The sequence below is a fragment of the Engystomops pustulosus genome, chromosome 4, assembly GCF_040894005.1.
Source record: "Engystomops pustulosus chromosome 4, aEngPut4.maternal, whole genome shotgun sequence".
In the NCBI taxonomy this organism is placed as follows: Eukaryota; Metazoa; Chordata; class Amphibia; order Anura; family Leptodactylidae; genus Engystomops; species Engystomops pustulosus.
Genome location: NC_092414.1, coordinates 95,095,043 through 95,111,601, shown reverse-complemented (window position 1 = coordinate 95,111,601; position 16,559 = coordinate 95,095,043). Strand labels below are relative to the sequence as shown.

Below are 16,559 nucleotides of genomic sequence, written 5' to 3'. Positions count from 1 at the left end.
AGCATTTACTATAGTGCCTGCTAGAAATCCCACCCGATCAGACCTGTTCTTAAGTTGAGTAAATTTTAAGACTGGTATTTAAAATTGGATTGTTTTTGCAGCCAAAAGTCTGTATGTCAAAATGTCTGTAATTAAAAAAATTAGTCGTAATAAGTCCACTATTTTTGGCAGAAAATGTGCGGAACTACAAATATGCGACTGAGTTGTGATAAACGCTACCCCCCCCCCTGTTACTATAACCATTAGTGCTAGAGGTATTATTCATGTTTGATGGAGCTGGCAAAGATAAGCCAGAAACATACTAAGAAAGTTCAAGCACTTCTGCAGTATTGATAAAAAAAATTTAAATTTATTACATAAAAAACAAAAAATACATTTTAAAGACAGACTTTCATTTTTTTTACACTAATAATATTCCTATGCAAAGGATAGATCTAAACAACACCTATAACTTTACATGAAAGAGAGAGAAATGAGTCTATGATTTTTACCCAGTGGAGTGGAAAAATAATTCCCTTCCTCTTCTGCAATGTTTGCTGAAAATAAGCTATCGTGCTCCTTCAGAGTTCTTTGGTCATGCCTCCCTTTGAAGCCCAGTGAAATGCACTGTACTGGCTGAATGACAATTAGACCTCCAGCAGCATGAATTATGGAATGATAGCATATTGCAAGAATGACCTGTATAATGTTGATGCATTTTGCTAAAGAAAGGTTTAATAGTCTCAAGGTGGTATTACCTCTTCCTAATATGTGTATGGACCAGGAGATTTTATTTTATATGAGTCATAATAATAAGTTAATACATGCAGACATAGCAGGTGTTCACCTCCTTCACTTTCTATTAGTGTGACCTCCCTAAGCATATTGCATAAACTGCTGTCGCAGTTGTCGTATGTTAATAGTGTGGCGCATCATTGATTAAGAACTGTCTAAGTGGAAAATTGCTGTTGTTACCTATTAGAAATAAATTCTCATACTTTCATGAACAAATGTATGCAGCCCAATGATAGGTTACTATAGGTCCATCTGTTTGATAGAAGAGACCAGTTTATTAAAAGATACAGATATGTATGTTATTTTTATGTGTTTTTGTATGTAAAGTACATCTCTAAAGTACAAATGTGTTGCAGACACTTTTTAAATACATGTGCTAGCAGTTTTCACTGAAAAGAACAAGCAAAGTCAGACAAAAAAATGGTCCAGGGTTTTAATAAATGTGGGTCAATATGGGGAATGATCTATAGTTTTTGCATCTCCATGTTCCAAGAGGTATAGCACTTTTTTTTTTACAGAGCTGATTCAGGAGGTTTTTTTTATGGGACATTCTATACTTTACATCATTTTTGGAATTTTTTTGTTTTTACTTTTTTATTAGAGTTTTATTGAACAGGTTGTAACGGGTGTACTGATACCAAATGTATAAGGATTGTGTAATGATTTTTTACGTTTTTAACCATTATATGTAATGGGGTCTTTGGCACATTTTTATACATTTTTAACTTTTTTTAATTTTTCCTTTTTTAAACTTTTTTTTTATTAGTCCCTCCATTGGTCATGCACAAGCAAGCATTCCATTGCTTGTTCATTATCTTTCCCTGCAAAACATCATATTGTAACAGACAGTCTAAGCGGATGCATAGATTGCCACAGAGATTGTAATATCCTTTCTGTGTAAAAGGATCTCACAGGTTCTCACTATGGACACCCCTGGGGTCCTGATTGGACCTTAGGGCTGCCGTAGCAGCAACAATTGGCAACCTCATGCTGAGGGGTCGATCATGTTAGTTGCCGCTGAGACCACATGTATCCTGATGCTGGCTCAGTTCTGGTGACAAGTTGAACAGGCATCAGTTCAATGATGGATATATGAATCACTGAGCGTTAACTAATCATGCTCAGTGAAGGATATAGCTGTCGCTGAGCGGGAATTAGTTAAATACATAATGATAACTACTGAAAAAGATTAAAAGTTTTATGTGGTTTGTTATGTATTGTGCAGGATTCTATTCTACTGCAGAGTTTATATACTTTCACAAACTGAATGTTGCCTCAATTATACCTTTTTCATGTACATCCATATTTGTAATACCTCTGCAACATATCTACAATCTTTACAGACCAAGGTCACTGAAATCAGTTTGATATTCCAGTAGCTCAAGATTGTGTATTTACAATACCATCCTGAAATACAGGACTATTGTTCTGCACACACTTTACACGGCAGGAGAGTTCAATGACTTTTCATTTGACTTTGCAGCAACAAGAGCTTGAACAACTGCTTTCTTTCAATAAAGTTCACATTTGTTTTCATCTGTAGACAGAAAGTGAAATGTGTTTGTAAGGACCAATTTCTTCCATTTATTATTCTTTGGCAGGATTTAGCGGTTTCAGATTTATAAAGTCTCCTATTGATTTAATGATATTCTCTGAGTATTGAGTGGTCAGTCACAATGGAATGGAACATGAGGATTGTGCTCCCGCATTGGCAGAAAACATTAAGAAGAGGTGTTGTGGATCTACAGTCTCCTCTATTTGCTTCAAAACATTAAATCAGAATTACAGGCTATTGCTTCCTTTCTTTAAAAGACTGTCCTGACAAATATATATATTCTTGGCAAATAATATAGAAGCAGACACAGCATTTGGGTTTGGTGAGCTGGCACCAGAATGAGAGAGCATGGTGGTTTCAAGACTTTTTACTCTAAAGGTGATTGGACTTTACTTTATACATTAGGTTGAGTCCATTGCCTTTAAATAAGATTACATTTCAGATTGTTGCCATTATATGACTATTAACAGCCTTTTGTAAAGCTTGTTTTGATCTAGTTCTTGGCCCAGTATTCCTCACTGGAAGTAGACTGACAAAAACCACAAAGACTTCTACTATGGGCTTTCTTCCTGAGGAAATTTGTTAAAATTTGTGTATCATTGGCATGGAGAAACAAAGGGAGGGAGTTCTAGTACCTTGAAAAAGACCCTTTCAGCACCCTTTTCCTCACTGATAATTGTCTCCCAAGCAAAAGACCAATAGTTATGTACAAGTAGCTATGTAAGCCTGGAAAAGCAATACTTGACATATATACGCTACAATTGGCCTTTATTCATTAGGTTAAATGTCAGAGGCTTGAAAATGCACTATACGTTCAAAACGGCCCGTCGTTCTGTGGCGTGCCCGACTCCTCTGCGTATCTACTATTGGCCTGAATAAAGATACAGCACTTTGTCAGTGAGTGACCCATTCTTTCTTCTTTTCAAGACTTTGTTTATACATTAGGTTAGGCCTCTGGATTAGATTAGGTTACTTTGCTTGATTGAGTGCCTTTAGCACTTTAGTACCTTTATCTGACTCTTCACAGCCTTTTATAAAGCTTGTCTCGATCTAATTCTTGTCACAATATTCCCAGCAAAAGACCAAAAAGTTATATCTTTAATATGAACAGTTATGTACAAGGTGCTTTTTAAAGGAAACCTACCACTGCTCGCATGATAAAATCATGCGAGCAGACCACCTGGTAGGCTATTTAATACTGATGCCGGCACATACTTTAGTTAGGCACGGCGATCGTTAGTTTAGATAAAAAAATGTTTTACTTACATATGAAAATATTCCTACGGTGCTACCCCTACGTCATCTTCGGAAGGGAGATGCCTTCCGATCTTTAATTATTCACGCCTCCTTCATTGTAGCCGTTTCCTTCAGGTGCCGAGAGCCGTGACGTCACCAAGCTCTCGGAACCTATCGCGCATGCGCAGATACTAACTCTCACACAGCCGGACAGCGATAGGTGCCGAGAGCTTGGTGACGTCACGGCTCTCGGCACCCGAAGGAAACGGCTACAATGAAGGAGGCGTGAATAATTAAAGATCGGAAGGCATCTCCCTTCCGAAGATGACGTAGGGGTAGCACCGGAGGAATATTTTCATATGTAAGTAAAACATTTTTTTATCTAAACTAACGATCGCCGTGCCTAACTAAAGTATGTGCCGGCATCAGTATTAAATAGCCTACCAGGTGGTCTGCTCGCATGATTTTATCATGCGAGCAGTGGTAGGTTTCCTATAAGGTTGGGAAAACAATTCCTGACATATTTACTCTACTTAATGCCACATGTGGGTTGCTCTGTCTGATATAATCTCTAAACACCTGAATGTGTAAAATAAATGTAGAAATATATAACATAGGTAAAACAAAAATACCATCTAACCTGATTGTTTTGGAAATCATAGTCCAATGAATATTGAAGTTTGCCAAGCTTTTCTTCTTCTTTAGGTTTTTCTTTGTCTTCCCCATCAGTTAAACCTGTCTCAGCATCATCATCGTCATCATCCTTTAATGCCTGAAATGTAAATTTATGGGATGTGTGAGGTATTATTCAAATGATGATGTTTTACATGTAAAGCTATACAGTAGGTTTACAGTAGATGAACTCTGATGTTATATTCATTTAGTCATATTGTAAATAAAGGTGCTTGGCAGGCAGCAAAATAGTAAGAAGATTGATTTTAGAATGGAAGCAGGCATATTAAGGTTAACTTACTTCTAAACTATGTTACGTGAATACTGCAAAATGCTTGATAACAAATCAACTCTATTATATGTCAAAACACATGCTAAGAATAATGCTACAAAAATCTATCAAGAAGTTACATCCCAATGAAATCAAGTCAAATCTGCATGCACTATATCAAGGCTCATTCCAGTATAAAGGCTACCTAGATCTTGAGTTTCTTAAAAACTTTTCAAATAGGTCAAAGTGCCATTCCCAATACATATTCAAACATGCTATCATTATATGGAGGCTCATGAAATTAAGGGTTTTATAGGTACGTTATTATTGAATACTTTTTTATAGTAAGCCGGGCTGAACCAAATTCATTTCACAATGTTTATATTTCATGAAGTCATTTAAGAATTGTTTGTCAGTAATTAAGTCAAAGATTAGCAATTTAATTAACTGGAGATTTAGTCTAACATTTTCAACCAGTAATAGAAAGCTTATGTGTTCTTGCTGCTTTATAATAACATTTAGAAAATGAATGTTTCTCCACTCTGTAGGTCACAGTGATCTTATGTGTTGCGTAGATGTTAATTGGCCCATAACTTAACTATGTAATAGACCAAAAAATATTTATTCTACAATCATGGCAATTATTTGGATAGATGTTGGTGATTTCTGCTGACACTTATTTTAATTAGCAGTTTGGGGTTTTTTTACATTTTCTATGTTGCTACTGGAAGAGGACGTATGGTAAAGCGCTAAGCATGTTTTCCTATTGTGGGTTGGATCTGGGAATTTTATGAAGCGATCAAAGAGTCTGCTCGGGAAGGGGGGAAAGCACACTCCCATACTCCAGCCCTGATTTTGCCACCTATCAAAAGGCAGCTGTGGGGACTGTGTATTTGAAGGAGCTCATGTCCTCAATCTGCTGAGGGAGAATAGCTGCCTAAAAGTTTCTGGAATGCTTGACTGTTGACCTGGTGAAGATTGTTCCTTTGTATTTTGTTGTACCGGAAGAAAGGACTGTTGGAGTTTATGCTTACAAGCTAAAAAAAGCAGATCTATTTTGGTTGATGTCTAAAAGACAATAAATTCACATACCTTGCACCTGTACCTTTGTCTGTGCTTAAAACCAGTGACTACCTTTCAGCAACACCCCATACTACATATAGATAGACTAATATATATATATATATATATATATATATATATAAATAATTTTTTCTTTTTTTTTTTTTTTAATATATTTTATTTAAATGCATTCAAATCATGCAATTTCTCTCTGGCTGCTAAGGCTTATAATAAGCTGTCACTTTTTTAGCTGTCATCCAATTAAAAGGACGGGCGGGAATACAATGACAAGTAACACGCATATATATATATATATATATATATATAAACTTTTAATTTTTTTTGGCTCTTCTGCGTCCCTGCTCAATGATTCCTCCACAGGTCACAAAGTAAGCCTAGAACATTCTCCTATAGTCATTGTTTTATATTGCTGTTTTTGGTGCTAGGAGTTAGGAGTGGAAGTTTGGGGATAAGAAAGATATGAGAAGAAAGATTTTTTTTGTTTTATGCACTTCTTCATGCTAAAGAAAAACTACACCTACACGGCACTGTTTTTTTTTCATCTTTCCCAAGAAATAAAATGATGTTATGCTATAAGTTATGTCAAAGAATATTTTTAGCTCTGATATTACCACTAAATTATTAGTATTCAGTTTATAACTGTAAGTACTAAAAGGCTTGGTGTCACATGTTGATCTGTGCCAATTAAAAAATAGACAATTGTGTAAGCACATTTTCACAAATCTTAATGACTAATACATACATATCTACCGAGTATAATGGAGCCAACTATTTGTTTTAAACCCAGTATATTAATTCTACACCCTACTAGTGAATGTAAGATTTGTGAAGTACATTTCAATATATTATCACAGTTGTCCACAAAATGACTTGGCTTCATAATTGAAGATACCTGCCAAGCAGCCTTCAACACATGAAACAACAACAGCAAAAACTTAGTGATAAATGTTAACTAAGGAATATCTCTGGCAGAATGTTATAGAACTAACGCCAGTATGTTAAATGCTTTTTTTATCACAGTAGTTAAGTCTGTGGGCAAAACATCAGCTTGCAGGCACATAGCTGCCAATCACTCATAAACTACTTGGCTACAATTATTTATGTGCTCCTCAAATAAGGTCCCAAGCAACATTTCAGGAACCTATTAAAATGACTTGGATGGTATTTAGATTTAGCTATAAATGGCATGTTTTGCATATAGTATAATTTATTTTTCCATTAACAATGCTTTCTATGTCCATGGACAGTGTCTGGTATTGTTGCACAAAGTCATTGACTTGAATGGAGTTGCCCAAAAACAAGAGTGGTGTTGTTCCTGAAAAAAGTCTGACTTTTTTTTTTATTCCTATAGTTGTAGAAACACTCAAAATGTTTCAATTTGTTTAGGAGAGGCAGCCCTAGTGAATTCATACTATGTATCAGTGTGGCTTTGTCTAGCATAACACAGAGCATGTCTATTCTCACACACATATAAACTCACTTAGAAGCAGAAATCTTATGACTCATATTTCACTTTGGTTGAAATAATATTATTAGGACATGTAATATGAAGCATATAATTGATCTGTAATTTTTGTTTAATAACGTTGATTATTTGCAGCAATTACACAATTTTAGCCTTCTAATACAATTCTGTTTGTATTTGTGGGGCTAACTCTATTTACGTTTGAATGAAATCAATTTAGTTCAGCCTCTTGATGTATTAAGCAGTGTTAAGCAGTGGATTAATCTCAATCGAGAAGCTCCAGCTGTCAAGACAACTAATCATAAAATGTTTCCACTATCTATGGTTTATCAAAATAGGAAAAAAAACCTACCGCCAGTGACAATCCAGAACAGTCATGAGATACAACACAGAGAGGGAGGACACAGAAGGAAGAAATCAAATTAAGACAGCCACACATAACCATTAGTAAGAACTTTGGAAAAATGACCATTAGATATGCATATCATTTACGGTTGGTTGTTTTTAGAGTGCTGAAATGTAGGTCAATCCCCATGTTCTGAAATAATTTCCTTCTCCGTAAAGTCATTTATATCTGTGCATGCATTTAGTATGTGAAAGATAATGCTACAAAAATGCTAAAGTACACCAATGACATTTATTTATATCAATGCTGCTATTTCATTAGTATATTATATTATCCATACACCACTTAAAGTTCATGCCCATGATAGTAAAGAAATGGCCACATGTCAACAGCGTTTTTTAACAGACGGCACACGATACAACTACCTTTTAACAGATCATTGTCCATGACTGTTATTTTGATACACCGTGCATTTGTTTCCTTAAAAAGTAGAACATCTCCTAGTCATAAACCATAGTTTCTCGGACGAGAATCGACTTGGTTGACGGCATCTGTCTGGTTCATCCTAAAGCTATGTTATAAATGTGAAGCTCTTCTAAAAATTATCATTAATAATAACATAATAAAAAAGGAAACATTTTAATAAAATTCCAGCATATTATTCTCGCCTCAAGTTATGTGTTCGGTCTAGTGTAAGGGATGCAAAGTGGGGGATTATCGGATTTTTTCTTAGGTGCATCTCTGAATACCTGTACCATGTCCCACATGGCACATACTTGTTATAACAAAAAGTATCAATGGATAGAACATAAAACTGATGCTCATTTTTTCATAAATACAATGTTTTAAAAGTTCATTTGAAGACTATAACTATTATTGACTAATTATTGACCTCTCCATAGGAAATGTTATTAAAAGGTGATTGGTGGAGACAAGACAACTGCCATCTGCTTTATTGGTCGACCTACAGTATGTAATAACATTATTTTTTTTGCTCTAATTTTTAGGTATGATATTCACTAATATATATAGTAATACATTACATGAAAGCACAGAATCTGGCAGGAAAAACCATTGCCAAATACTTATGCTTTGCATGATTTAACTGTTCTAGAACCACAGACTGGCGCACTCAACAAAGATCAATAACTTTTCCAGAATGGCAACTTTCTTGTGCCCTTTGTGACTACACAACATGAATCGTGAAGGAATAGTGAAGGAAAAAGTTAAAAGGGAATAATTCCCTATGAGTCTCAATTATTTCAGTATATTATTATTTTTCTATACATGCCTGAATGTCATATTATTAAAGGTTAAGTACAGCATATACCTTACCTAAAATAATCTTATCAAAATCTCATTCAGCTATTTTGGCCATGCATAGTGATAGAGACAGGTCATCTTTTTTTCATATGTTTACCATAACAACACTATTAAAGTATAACAGATAAAAATGTCTGGAATATCCCACATAACATGTTATGCAGCAAATATAAATGACAATACTTATCATTCATCTGACATAGTTCTAAAAATAATTATAAAACTATTATGGAATGACCATTGAACACTCTTTTGACAGCTCAATTCGCCTTCCACTGCCACATCGGGAATGAACCGTGCCTATAAATGGTCTGATTTACTAATCATACTGTCACACAGAAGAAAGTTCATAATGTGCTAATACATCTACTTCATGCTTTCATGAATTTTTCAGATGCCTTCAAAGCATATTCCCTCTTGAAATAAATAGGTCATTTTTCCACATGGTAACAGAGATAGTACATTATACAAAACTGAATAACATAATACATATAAAAACTAAATAAAAAAAGAAAAGAAAACAGAATAGAAAATAAAAAACAGGAATAATACAATAACAAAACACATTGTTAGTAACAGAATGGGGGTCATTTGCGCTGAAATAAGTCATGGTGAATACAAATATCTTTTACTGGGTAATGTTTGCCTCATGTAAATGGTTTTGGTTTATGCTACACTTGGGAGCTTCTGAAATCCAGGCAAACAATGACCAAGACACTTTTTAAAAGAATTGGTCTTATTCTACAGTGTGCAATGTCTATTCCTTGTCCCTTTAGATAACAGTTGAATGCCCAGAACAATAATGTCTGGATGTACTTTTGTTCTTGACTGCAGCAAGTCAGGAAGGGGGTAATGAGGGAACATTTTTATTTACTCAATTGATTATTATTTTTAGAGTTAATGCAGCTATATTGGTTTTCACAATGTAATATAAGAGTAAGCTCTAACTTTGCGAATGTATTATATCAATAGAAAATTGATAATTTTACTAATAAATTCAGAAATAAAAATGTGTCTGTCGTGAAGTTTTATTATAAATCCTTGCTCCTTTAACAAGCCAAAATTTTAAATATTCAATTGTCACAGGGACCAAAAAATTGTTTGGCTGGAGGTACACTTAAAGAATATACCTATTCCGATTTACATACAAATTCAACTTATGAACAAACCTATAGAACCTATCTTGTATGTAAACCGGTGTGTATATGGTTTATGAGGGGAAAAAAAAGCCCATGAAAGTGGATCATCAGATTTATTAAAACGTCCAAATTATAGGGGAATCTTTTATACTTTTAGGCCAACTGCACAAGAACATGTTCAGCTTGTGGAGGCAGAACCGTTCGTGTGCAAGGATCCTATGTCTGCTGGGCAGACTGCAGGACCTGCACTATAAGAACTGTTACACTACCGGCATTGCGGTTCGGCTGGCAAAAAGGTAGTCCTTGTATCATATTTCTCTGCAGTGTGTGGCCTGTTTCCAGGGGCTGCACAAGTTTCTGTGCAGCCGGTCTTATTGTTATGGAATCCACTATCAGATTTTTTTTTCTGGACTCTATTTTGACAATCTACTGTAGCCTCCCTGACACACCTTTCATGATTACCTGTCAGTCTTGTAAAAGTACAGAAGTGATATTATATCACAAATTATATGAAATAAATTAGGGCTTATTGATGCTATCAGCCACAAATGAACCCCACTGTAAATATAAAAGAGTCTTTAAAAGACAGCAGTGTTACTAATGAATGGCTCCAACATTGAATTACACAGTTTTTGCAGGTACATGTTTCATACAATATATCATTGGTTATTATGAGTAACAACAATACAACAATGATTTCAAATATTATATATTATGGATTGTTGCAGGAATTGATCGTTTTGATGAAGGATCAAAAAGAAAAAAAATAATTAGTTTTCTGCTGAAAGGAGGAGCTGGGTTACAATTGGCAATTTTATATGAAGAGAAATGTGACATACAGTTAATTCTTTGTGAAGCTAGATTAGAAATGATGACTATTTCATTGTGTGAAAATGTCATTTACAGATGAATTCTAATAGCTAAAAAACAAACATTAAAGACATGAACTAAACATATTTTAATTAACATAATCATGAAAACATATGTTAATTAAAGATCTACAAAGCAGAAACTAAAGTGATTTCTTGTCTTTAGTTGATTTGTTTGTACATGCTATTCTGGGCTTGTGTGGAGTTTGGTGCTTTATCTCTCCTTGCTACTTTTATGACCACTAAATAGAACACTCTCACCTTGGGTATATTATGAAACTGCATTATAAGAAATTCCATAATATATTATGAACTGGCTCAGGCAGAGTTACTTCAGGGAAAGCAAATTCCTTACAGAGTACATAAACCCTTTTCTTTCTTTCAATAATAATTGGCCACGGGAACATGCTGATGGTTAAAGCAACCTCTTTACTATCCAATAAAAAAGATAAAGACAAAATAAAACTGAGGACGCACGGCAAGGGTTGACAGCAGGTTAGCTATAGCAGCAGTATTGTAGGTGTGCTTGATGGAGAAATTATTCACATCAATAATGGGCACATACAATAAAGGGCCCCTGCGAAATTGCCCCCTTGTTATTCCATATGGTAACATTCTCATGTTTTTCTGACAATAAATTAATACCTGTTAGACATTAAATTGATTAGTTCTGGCATTTGAACCCGATAGATATGTCAAAGTTCTCATAGGGCCCCCTACTTCCTGGGCACTGGTGCTTCTGCACAGGAGACACCGATATTATGTTTGCCCCTAATGTTTCAATTAAAGTCTGCAGCAGGTTAATGGAAGGAGCACAACTGCAGCAATTCATATAGCAAAACTCATACATTTTTCAGGTATTTTTTAAAATTACAATTTGCATCAGAATAAGCTACTAATTTCTTTTAAACTACAGTAGCAGCACCACTCCAATCTCACCTGGGGTAGAGGGGGTACACCTATCTTCAGGTATATAAGCTATGATAAATGTGTCCCGATGTTTGCAGAAGGCATTAGTGGCATCAGGGGCATTAGTATCCATTCAGGATTTCAACCTACACTATCCAATTATACTGTTAAAATGGATGCAAGATGGGTGAATCCAGTAAACCCAAATGTCATCATTTGCTACCTTCTATAGCATAATATTGTGGGCAAGATGTAGTGAATACATTATGAGGAAATATCTCATATGGCATTGTACACACTGGTTAAGATGACCTATATTTGTCTGGTTAACTGGTTAACTGGTTAATTGTCATGTTAACCAGTGCTACATCTGTGCATTAAACAAGTTAAGGCAAAGTATACACAATTTTATTTGTACAAACAACACAACTAAACACAGAAATACATTTATTTTAGTTGATTTGCAGATTTTATATGTTGAGTAACTATGTATTTATTACAAACCCAGTTTTATATGTATATATGACCATGTACAGTAACTTTAATATTGTACAGTTAAACAACAATGAAAGAGTAGAAAAACCAGCGCTTCTGGAGACGTTTGTAGTATATAGATGAAAAACTTTCTTTTATCCGTTCCTCTTTAAAATCATATCACGGCAGTGTGCACACACAAGGATACACGGGGTAAATCCAACGCGTTTCACTCAGACGAGCTTAGTCATGGATACATCTACAAGAAGTTCTTACCTCTATTTAAACCTCGCGCTGTTCTGTGGCGTGTGACGTCACGACCACGCCCCCAAATCACATGACGAAAACGGAATGTGACAGTCATGTGACTGGATCACATGATCGGGGCAGTCACACCCCCTAACAAAACAACGGCGTGGTAAGTTAAAAACATAATTACAGTCGTTAAAACCAACCTGAAAAAGGAATTATGTGGAAAAGGACAATAATGCGCACCTGTATTGAACTAATGTATGATATCAAATACAAGATATGGAGAGATAAGTATGCATATACATGGCGCACTGACTCTCAGAACCTAATAACATCTATACTAAAAATGACTTATGTGGCCAGACATGAGTTACCCTCTGGACACTTAACACCTATTACAAAAAATTGAAACTTTCAGGTGGAAAAACACATATAGTTGGACATCCTGTGACGTATGTGCTTTGTACTCGTCAATTCCACACAAGAAAGCTCTCATATATTTGGCCAAACATTTAAATGAGTTTAGCACATACTCTCCAGAACTCAAGGAATACATTCTAATGACAACAGAATTTCTTTTGGAAAACTATTATTTGCAAGTGGAGGGGGCCCCTATGGGGGCTAAATTTTCCCCCTCCCTTGCAAACATTTACATGATACAATGGGAGAAACAGTACATTTTTTGTGACAACAATCCACACAGGTCGTCTATAGGGTGGTTCGGCCGCTATATAGACGACCTGTTGTGGATTTGGAACGATACTCCACTGGAATTTGAGAATTTTGTTTCCTACCTCAACTCTAATGAGATGAACTTAAAATTTACGCTTTTTTTGGGGGCCTTAGTATAGATTTCTTGGATGTTACTTTGGAAGCTAAAAAGGACATAGTCACAGTATCCCCTTTCCGCAAACAGGTTTCAGGGAACACTATTTTGTTGTCCCCTTCGGGGAATTGATTCATATCCGCAGAAATAGCTCCACAGATACTATATTTCATCAACATTTAAAGGATTGGGAACATAGGCTACTAGAGAGAAGGTACAGACCGAAGATCCTGTCCTCTGCTAAAAAAAGATTAAGCAACATACAAAGATCCACACTCTTGAAAGACAAACAACACAATACTTCACAAAAAGGAGGCGATGGTTTGACTCCCATCTCATTCACTACTACATACAGTAACCAGTTTCAACAAATTAAAAAAGTTGTTAACAAATATCTTCCAATTTTGGAACAAGACAATGATCTAAAAATGTGCCTTAAGCAAGGAGTACGGTTCAGCTCCAGAAAGGCCCCAACCATTGGGTCTCTGGTGTCCCCAAGTCTATTCACATTTACTGAGAATAACACTAACGACTATTCCTGGTTACATCATGTGGGTAACCACAAATGTGGTCATACACGATGTTTAACATGTGGTTTCTTAGTTACGACCGACACCTTTACATCGTGCACAACGAACATAAGTTACAAAGTACAGACATAAATCAATTGTAACACCTCTTACATGATATACCTCATTACATGCATTGTTTGTAATAAACAATACGTAGGATGCACCACGAACTCATTGAAAACAAGGATCAGAAAGCATCTTTCTGACATTAGGAACACTAATCTAACAAACATCTCTGCGGCTTCTAAATATTTCCAAAACACCCATCCTGGGGACACCAGCTCCTTTAAGTGGATGGGCATAGAAAAAGTGAAAAGACCAACTAGGGGTGGTGACCACAAGAAAAAGCTAATGAATAGGGAAACCTATTGGATGTTTCTTTTAAAAACTACACAACCGTTCGGTTTGAACCTAAGACAGGATTTAATCCTGTGCTATTAGAGGTTCCAGGCATTTCACATTATATGTACATTTCTTTATATGACTTACAGTCTCGAATTATATACGCCAGTAGTGCATTACATTGTTTGTGTAGGTATAGGCTCGGACTTATGTGCCTGAATTACATCGATCAAGTAGGTAATAGTCCATGCATTCAGATATGATTGTGTTTTTTTGCATATATATACATTTCTTTCTTGTTAATTAGCAATTGGGTCCAGAGGGTAACGCATGTCTGGCCACATAAGTCATTTTTAGTATAGATGTTATTAGGTTCTGAGTGTCAGTGCGCCATGTATATGCATACTTATTTCTCCATATCTTGTATTTGATATCACACATTAGTTCAATACAGGTGTGCATTATTGTCCTTTTCCACATAATTCCTTTTTCAGGTTGGTTTTAACGACTGTAATTATGTTTTTAACTTACCACGCCGTTGTTTTGTTAGGGGGTGTGACTGCCCCGATCATGTGATCCAGTCACGTGACTGTCACATTCGGTGTTCGTCATGTGATTTGGGGGCGTGGTCGTGACGTCACACGCCACAGAACAGCGCAAGGTTTAAATAGAGGTAAGAACTTCTTGTAGATGTATGCATGACTAAGCTCGTCTGAGCGAAACGCGTTGGATTTACCCCGTGTATCCTTGTGTGTGCACACTGCCGTGATATGATTTTAAAGAGGAACGAATAAAAGAAAGTTTTTCATCTTTATACTACAAACGTCTCCAGAAGCGCTGGTTTTTCTACTCTTTCATTGTTGCCTTAAGTCTATGGGGATCTTCTTGTATCCGTGCGCTGGAAGCAGACTGCGTGATTGGTGAGCTGGATCTTTTTCGTTTTTTCCTTTGTACAGTTAAACAGTATTAAAAAAATCTGTCTATCTACCTATTTATTATATACTCTAGCTGTATATGCAACATCATAGTGTAAAAAATATATATTTTTCTACTCCTAATAAATGACTCCCTTTGGAGTAGTATTTACAAAATCACATCAGTAAGAAATCAATATGTCATTTGCTTTGTCTAATTTAATCCTACAATACATTTAATGTCTAACATGGTCAAGATATGTTTCTGTAAATACTTCATTAAGGTGTAAATCAAGTCAATACAATTTTCTGCTATGCAATAGATGTGATTTGAATTGTTTTCAGTGACAGAGTACCATACATTTCCAGAATTGAACGATTTTGTTATCTAGTGGTTATGAAATCTCACACAGCATTTTACGTGAACATTTCTAGTTTTCACTGTATTGTGGGCAGGAAACACAGGTCTTACTTGTTTCACATATATACATATAAAACACAAAAATCTTTGCACAACTAGCATATACAAGGACTTGGTTACCTGGTCTTTCATGGTCTTGCCTAAATCCTTTACATCTTTCATATTTATAGCATTCTTCCCACCCTTTTCTTTGCCCTTCTTCTTGTTCTTCTTTTTGAACAAGCATTTCTTGCAGACACAGAAGCAGCAGGTGAGTATCAACAAGACAGCAACTATGGCTATTGCGATTAAGGCCCAAGGTGGCACTGCAAAATAAGAGAAGAACATGAACATAAGAATGATAGATAATACCTGGTTATGTAGATATGCAGTGCAATCTTGTACTTCAAAACCAGGTTATCACTCCGTCCCAACATATTCCTGAATATAAATCAATGTTATCTTAAGAGCCTTTATGTAAACTGGATATTAGAAAAAGTTCCCTTCAAATATCATGTAGGTAACAGAGGTAGCTGAGGCATCTTTTGAGGGCATAGAACACAAGACTTAGTGGATGAAAGTGCAGCCTGATTGTTTTCACAAATCCAATGGTCTTGAATAGAGAGGGACACACAGTAACATCTCCATTCAATCTCCTCTTGAATACAGCAGGTAACCCTCTAGGATCCCACCACTTAGATACTCATTGCATATTCTGTGGCTATGCCATACATGTCAATGTTGTTGAAACTCCTTTAAATTGTATATTGTCTTTTTTTAATTGTATATGCCTCCTCTGTATATGCAGGAACATATGCAGCATCTAACAAAATTTTAAAAAAAAGGACTGAACAAGCAGAAGACCCACATTTCTGGGTTTACCTGTGCCAGATGTATAAAAAAAAAATTATGTCTATACACTGTTCATGGGTCCAATACTATCTGCTACTATCATTGAGGCTGTTCAGTGTACAACTTTTCATCCTAAAATTAACAGTGAATTAAAATTAAAATTCAAGTTCAACACAGACCTTTACATTGATAAAAAATGTATTTTTGTGTGGTTGGAAAAAAAGTATAGATAAGGCTTTAATTAAAAAAAACCTTGGGTTTTCCCAAAATTCTGTTGAGATATTA

At 35.5% G+C, this 16,559-nt stretch overlaps 1 protein-coding gene across 2 annotated transcripts in view; it reads right to left on the bottom strand.

Annotated features, from left to right (window-relative positions):
- The window catches only part of SYT1 (synaptotagmin 1), a 364,786-nt gene that overhangs the window by 104,917 nt on the left and 243,310 nt on the right, over positions 1–16,559 (bottom strand). The window contains exons 7-8 of one of the 2 annotated variants that reach the window (XM_072146793.1): positions 15,564–15,748; positions 4,206–4,337 (exon numbers count right to left, since the gene is read on the bottom strand). In XM_072146793.1, the coding sequence (XP_072002894.1) occupies positions 4,206–4,337; positions 15,564–15,748 (317 nt within the window). The remainder of the gene's footprint in view (positions 1–4,205; positions 4,338–15,563; positions 15,749–16,559) is intronic. The other variant, XM_072146795.1, reaches the window with a different exon arrangement.